Raw genomic sequence first — 7,500 nt, forward strand, 5'->3', positions numbered from 1 at the left:
AAGTGTTCTGATCCTAACAATAAAATTGCTTCTTACCAGCTTATAAATGCTAGTTTCTGTCCAACGCTGTCATTTGTTCGGGTGAAGCAGAAGTCAAAAATAATGTAACGAGGTTCCATCCCGAACCCCTTTTTCATTTCGTTAAAGATTTCTGCATTCTGGGATTCAGTGCAGTTGACAGGCAGCTTATCCCCCAATCTTTCGACGACAATCTTTTTGTTATCTTTGATCATCATCACTACATAAGCATGCCTTTTCTTGATTTTGATTTCATTGTAAGCCTCGACGACAGATGGGTCGACTTCCACACCAGAGGACTAGAAAAGGAAGAAATGCTTGTTTGGTAATTATTTCTCTTTCATTATCAAGCAAGCTCAAGCTTGATTGTGAAATATCATACACTTAATATAAATGAAAAAAATTACTATATTCTGATTGGCTAAGAGAAATGCAGTTTTCAGGTAAAATGGTGCAGAAAAGAGGTAATTCAGTACAAAAAGAAGTAATATACCAAGCATTCTGATTGGTCAATAAGCAAACAAAGTCTGAGATAGCCAATCAAATGCAAGTCCTGGATGGAGCAATTTATTGTGTAATGATTGCATGATACACATGGGTTACTTCTGCTTAACCACCTCGATTTTTTTCATTTATATTATTAATTAATTAATACGAAATCACATGATTTTTCTCATGCAAATTGGAATAAATAAGCACCTGTAAATTTCTTCTACAAAACACTAAGACTACCAATTGGACCCACCAATTTTGTTCATCTTTGAAAAAAATTTCTTGTGCTTATTAATGTCCTGAATTGCACTCGAAATCCTGTGATTACCTAAAATGTTTTGTTTTCCCAAGAGTCCTGATGTTTCCAGCTGAGATAAAGTCAAGGGAAACAGGACTCAAGGGAAAACTGAAATTCCTAGTTTCCTGAGGGACCAGGGCTTTATTATATATTTAAATTTTCCCTTCAACAATCACAGCAAAACAAACAAACAAATACGGGTAACAACTGCTGAAGTGGATCCCAATCTGGATGCATTTGAATTTGGTCAGGGACAATTAAGTGACCAAGAATCAACCAATCATGGTGCTTCTTTTTTTAATAGTCTAGGTATATAACAAAAAGTGATGTTGCATTCTGAAGTAACGTGTGAAAAACCAGCAAAAGAGCTAAGGATGGAAAGAATTGCTATAATTAAGAACATCAAATTAATTTTCCTTAACCCATTAACACCTGGACTGCCCTGGCCAACCCCCATTGATGAGTAAAATCATCTGGCATTAGACTGAGTAAAATCTATTAATTAGTCTCACTCCTAGGAGTCAATTAACAGGCTATAATTCCCAAAAAAATCCTTTTCATGAAATGGTGTAAAAATATGGAATAGTTTAATAACTTGTGAAATTCGCCATGTATCCAAAAACATGTATTATTTTAAAATTAAAATCCACAATATCCTATTCCAAAGACTTTCAGAAGGATTCATGACCACGTTGATTTATCTGTCTTAATAACAAAAATATCTTAATACCTTGGCTATTCATATTTGCACTTTGTATTGATTTGATTTTAGATGATATTTTACTTATTTTAGTTGACTGTACACTTTGCACACCAGTTATTTGTATGCCTGTTTGTTCCACAATGTATTGTTTGTAAAACGCAACTAAATACCGTAGCTTTCTGTACTTGTTCTCTCTTTTATACATGTTGTAACCAATACTTGCCTTGACTAGCTTTTGCTAACTGCACGCAGCTAGTGCAGATTGAACATGTACCTATTGACTGATATTTAATAATTTATGGTTAATTTTAATTCTAACAACAGTATGCCAACCAAAATGGATAGCAGAAGGGAAAAATTAAATTCCCACACCAGGACTATGCTCCACACAACAAGACAAAAATGTGGTACAAGCAGGAGACACCAACTACAGGGAATTTACAAAACTTGTCAGCAGTTATTAGCCAAGGGTGTTTTTTTAAAAATTGGCATGACATTTTGTTGCTTTCCATTCTGCTGGAATTTTCCTCTGGGAAAAACAGAAGTTAAACAAAGTGGCCAAGGGTCCAGTCAAATCTTCATTACATTCCTTAAGTATTCTCAGAGCAATATTATCAGAGCCAGAAACTTTATTAATAAATACTGAAAGAAGCAGTTTTGTCACCTCCTCCACACGGCCAAAAAAAAAAAACAAAACAAGCTCAGCTGCCCTAGATTCTGGTGATCATTTTGACCACAGGCAGGTCTACAACACAGGTCACATTCCACAGGTTCAGACTAGAAGTCCCTGCTCCACTGATGAACAACTAAGCGAAAAGTTTCCGCGAGACCTGAAACAACATTTTTGTAGAGTGATTAGGGCTTGGAGACACTTCTGGTGTTTTTTATTTATCTGCAGAACAGTGATGTTGTATACTGACCTGTAACCCATGACCTGTGTTTTAGACCTGCTGTTTGACCACATATGCTTATGCATTAGTAAGGAACTAGAATAGCTGAATAGGTCACCTTTTACAAATGGTGGGAATCCAATAGGGTTTGTTGAGGTGGTCTTTTAGGTGATTGCTTAACTGCATGCCTGTATTGACTCCATAATTGAGATGCCACCCAGTGATCTAAGCTCATTTCCATAGTCAATGCTTTTTGTGAATTTATTTCCTGGTATCAGAGTTTAGCCAGGGTACATGGCACTGAGATTTTATTTCCATTGTAGGAATGTTGCATTCAACCTCCAGAAAAAATAAAGTTTTCCAAGTGTCCCAAACATTGTTGATACTATCCATACGATACACACAGTCAACTAAACGGTTTTATTGAAAACTGAAGTCAATTTCTTTGAGTGGGAACAAAAGAGATTAAAATGCTGTTATTCAACCTGTTTTGAATCAGGAGTGCTGCTTTCAGAAACACCAAAAATAATTATTGAACTATGATTCTTTTAGTTTTTAATTTTTATTCCCTTGTGATGTAATTTTGAACTGGTATTTAATGAGGTGTAACAACGTTATATACAGCAAATATTTCTAAATCACTTTATAATAAAACGTTTATTAGAAAATAAGGATTTATTTTAAAATAAAAGATTCAAGTATTTTCAAGTTTAGGTACCCGGCCACGACAGTGTTCTTGTAGTGCCATCGTCTGAAGAACGAGTTATATAACAATACCTTCATATGCAAATAAGTGGACGGGTATTCTGCAGGCTCCGAGCCTGGTTTTTCAGAGTCTTTTCAGGCATCCTTTGCGACTATTTTAGTTCCTCGCTCATCTACGATGATCATTCTCGTTTGGAGTTGACCTGACTTTTGCTAAACGTTTATCGGATGAGCATAATCTTTTATTTTTCGACTACGAACTTTCTGGTAAGTCGCTTGGCATGAACGAAACATACAGTACGAATGCTTTCTGTGTAGAATTCAGCTACTTTGGTCTTCCCTGAGTTAAATCAAATTTAAGTAGTTTATCGCTTATACAATCTATATAAATACAAGACAGTCTAAAAAGAACTCACCATTTTCTTTACACCAGAAAAGCAATCTCAATCACTCGAAGACTGAAAAAGATAATTTGAATTGAAAAAACTGTATTCTGTGCATTACAAGTCACCTTTTCGAACATTATGGGGCCTTAAAGTATTTTTTTTCCGGCTATGGTCTCTTTTTGAACATATATGGTCAAACTTAATAGTAAAAAAAGGCCGAGAAAAGCAGTTCAATGACCAAAGAATCAACTTTTTACTCTCTGACATTCTTAATTTCCAGAAAATAAGTAGTCGGAAACCATGGGTTCTAAGCACTTTCCAAAGAAAACGGCCAGTTCAGTAAAGTTATAAAAACATAAAAGATAGATTCACTGCCTTTAAAGAGAAGGCTTTCGATATCGTTGTCAAAAAAGTATCTTGTCATTCCTTCGAAAAATATGTTTTCATTCAAGTTTTATGGACTTCAGAGCTGGAAAAGCTAAACAAATCGGTCCACGTGAAAGGGTTTTGGCAGATCACCTGAAACATTTTAAAGCAAAATCTCACCAGGTCATAGGAAAAAACATAAAAGACGACGTCTTACCTTGCGAACCCAACCAACGTTATAATGAGCTGAAGCGACAAACTGCTTTATGACGTAAACAATTGGGCGTTGGGCACTCGGTGAACCGGAATGCGGAAACCCATCCGAAATCAGAACCGGAATCGGTAACTGGAGTCGGCGCGTTTCAAATAATATAGTTGAATTTGCGCCATATAAATAAATTTTATTATTATTATTATTGTTAATATGTTATCTTTATTTGTTCCTTTAATGTATTTCCTTTTACAACAATGCGGGTGACACTTACGCTTTGTTGTTTCCACGTTACGTGTAACACTGTTATAATCGTTATATATACCCCGTAGAATTTTTTAACTATCTCGTTGTTTTGTGAAAGGACTTTTTGGCGTTTAATAATAATATATTCAGTTTCTTTGTCTGTTCCTGTGATGTTGTTGAGTTCCTTTTCCATTTTCGTATAATAACCACCTAGGAAGTCGAATACTACGTTGATTTGAGTTACTGTGTGATTCCTTTCCGTAGTTCGATATACTTTTCTTGCTTCATTGATGTTTTTCCTTGATCCTTCCTACCTGGCATACAGTACCTTCGATTAGCAGCCACGACTTGCCTTGCTTGTCCGTGTTGCAGGAGTCGTCGCCGTGCCCTCTTGGAATAAAATAAATAAGTTACGTTGGTCCGTCCAGTGAAAAACTGACCTAGGTCTTGAAATTGCTGCCAGAGACTCAACACATTTTCTCACTATACAGACCTCCCAGCCGGCAAAAACATATATGTTTATCATTGCTGTAATGAAAGTTGTTATTGTTATTGTTATTGTTAACGATATTATTGTGGATTCAGCGCCGGCTTTTCCAAAAGTTGGATCCGGGTTATCTTCTTGCTGGCCAGGCAACAACAAGTTGCCTAAGGAAACCCAAATTTTATCATGGCTTTCATCGTTCCAGAACCTTTCTCAGAATTCTTGCTGTGCCAAGAAGAGCGGTTTTTTGAATTAGTTCTGAAGAAGTGTTAGTGCCAATGCGCTTTAAGTTGCTTTCAAGCCCTTTTGGAACTGTTCCCAATGCCCCAATTACTACTGGAAGCACCTAGGTTCGGACACTCCACATTTTCTGAATCTCTCTTGCTAGGTCCTGGTATTTCTCTAGCTTTTCCTCTTCCTTGGCCTTTACAGTTGTGTCTTCTGGGACTGCTTTGTCTATTACTTGGCATGTCTGTTCTTACTTGTTAATAACGACCAAGTCGGGTCTCCTTGCACTAATTTTGTGGTCAGTCTGGATGTTATAATCCCATAGCAGTTTGTAGTCGTTGTTCTTAAGGACAGTTTCTGGTACATGTTCAAACCATTTGTCTACTCGACTAAAGCCGCACTTCCCCAGCAAGTCCCCGTGTGCCACCCTTGCAACATTATCGTGCCTCCTTTTATACTCTTCCTGTGCCACTTTGGAGCACCCACTCACTATATGGCTCAATGTCTCCTTTGCCTGGCGGCACATTCTGCTCAGGTCATTCTCTTGAGTCTTGTCGATGCTGGCTTTGATGTAGTTTGTTCTTATTGCCTGGTCTTGGGCAGCTGTGATTAAGGCTTCTGTTTCTCGTTTAAGGTTTCCTCTTTGCAACCATGCTCAGGTTTTCTTATTTCGTTCACTATCTGTTTGTCTGAGGAACTGACCATATAAAACCTTCTCTTCCCACTCTGTCTTTCCCTCAGCTTTCCTTCGTTGTTTGAAGCCCTTTGGGGTTTCTAAGTCGTGTGTTACCAGTTCCCCTCCCCAGCTGCTTGAATCAGTTTTTCGTCACTGTGCAGGATGTAATTTTGTAATGAGTTCTTGGCTTGTCCAATGCATTCTTCCACTGATATTAGGCCTCCCCTCCTTTTTCTCTTGGTACATAAAAACTGGCTACACAATCCCTTGGGTTAAGTGCTCTGTTCATTGTTAGGGTCTTCCTTGTTCTTGTGTCTAACTCTCTTAATTCCTTTTTGGTCCAGTTAATTATACCACCAGCATACTTTACTGAGGATAAAGCCCAGGTTTTGATTCCTTGTATTAGGTTTCTGCCATTCAGTGTGGATTTTCCTAGCTTTCGGACACGCCTTAGATATTCTTTGCTGACTTTCTCTTTCATCTGACGAAAAACCTTCACCATCTTTCAGTGCTTTGATTTCATTGTCGTCAGGGAGTTGGATACCACCATCTGCTTCCACCAGCTTGCCTCTCTTTAGGACTAGGACTGCACATTTTTAAATTGCGAACTGCATACCGATGTCGTGACTAAAGATTCGCACCGTCTGTGTAAGGGACTCAAGCTGGGCTTCATCCTTTCCATATAGCTTCAGGTCATTCATGAATAGTAGATGGTTGATCTTTGTCTTGCCAGTAAAGTGTTATCCCGCTGCTGCTTCTCTGAGGATTAGTGCAAGGGGTATAAGTCGTATAAGGGGTATTACAAATAGGAGTGGTGATGGGAATCTTCTTGAAAGATTCCTCTTCTGATGTTAACTTCTCCAAGGTGTATAGTGAACGGTTTGCCAGCTTTCATAGTGTTTGCTAGTAGAACCCTTGTATTCTCAGCTATTCCAAACAACGCCAGGTACTCAAGAATTCATGAATGTGGGACTATGTCAAACGCTTTCTTGTCATCTATCCAGCACATCGCTAGGTTCTTTTTCCGGGCTTTGCTTTCTCTAAGGACACCCTTGTCAATTAATAGCTGGTCATTAGTTCCGCATGAACCTCTTCGGCAGCCCTTCTGTTCCTCAGGTAAAAGATCCTCTCTATCCAAGTACAGATATGCTTCTTCAGAGATGATTCCTGTGAGCATCTTCCAAATAACTGGAAGTCATGTTATGGGTCGATAGTTCCCTGGGGATGTCCCCTTTTCAGGATCTTTCACTGTTCGGCCCCTTGTCATCCACTGGTTTGTTGTAAAATGACCCGTCTTCACGGTTTCCTTGCAGCCGTGTGGAACTTTCTTAAACATTTTTTTAATTCCTCGATTTCAGTAACAAATCCGTTTTGCTGGGCGACCAGCTCTACAAAATTGAATTAGTACGTGTGAAACAAATTGTTGGCGTGAAGATTGTTTGATTTTCAGCAATAATTATTTGGAAAACTAAGTCAAACACTGGTTGGTAAAAGTATGAACTCTCCTCTTACCTTTGAAAAGTTTCAGGCCAAATTTGGTGGCCCTCTTCGTATTCTGTAGCACAGCATCATGTTGTATTCTCAATATTCCTGATTCAGAAATCAGTTTATGCCGGCCATTTTGTTTTGTTTGGGATAACCCATTTAATATTCACTCCGTAGGGAGTGAATAATGCTCAATTACTCCGAGATAGCGAACCAATCAGATTGCTTGAAACACCAAGATCACTGAGTGAGTATATACTAATAAAAGTTATTACATTGGATTTATGAAAATTCCAATAGAATAAATATTAC

At 38.0% G+C, this 7,500-nt stretch overlaps 1 protein-coding gene across 1 annotated transcript in view; it reads right to left on the reverse strand.

The window, feature by feature from the left end:
* The window catches only part of LOC137980005 (uncharacterized), a 5,323-nt gene extending 1,225 nt beyond the window's left edge, over nt 1–4,098 (reverse strand). Inside the window, exons 1-3 of the mRNA XM_068827326.1 lie at nt 4,076–4,098; nt 3,523–3,564; nt 37–317 (exon numbers count right to left, since the gene is read on the reverse strand). Coding sequence (XP_068683427.1) covers nt 37–317; nt 3,523–3,525 — 284 coding nt within the window. The 5' untranslated portion in view covers nt 3,526–3,564; nt 4,076–4,098. The remainder of the gene's footprint in view (nt 1–36; nt 318–3,522; nt 3,565–4,075) is intronic.
* Between the last annotated feature and the right edge of the window lie 3,402 nt (nt 4,099–7,500).

The sequence above is a fragment of the Montipora foliosa genome, chromosome 12 (genome assembly GCF_036669935.1).
Source record: "Montipora foliosa isolate CH-2021 chromosome 12, ASM3666993v2, whole genome shotgun sequence".
NCBI lineage: Eukaryota > Metazoa > Cnidaria > Anthozoa > Scleractinia > Acroporidae > Montipora > Montipora foliosa.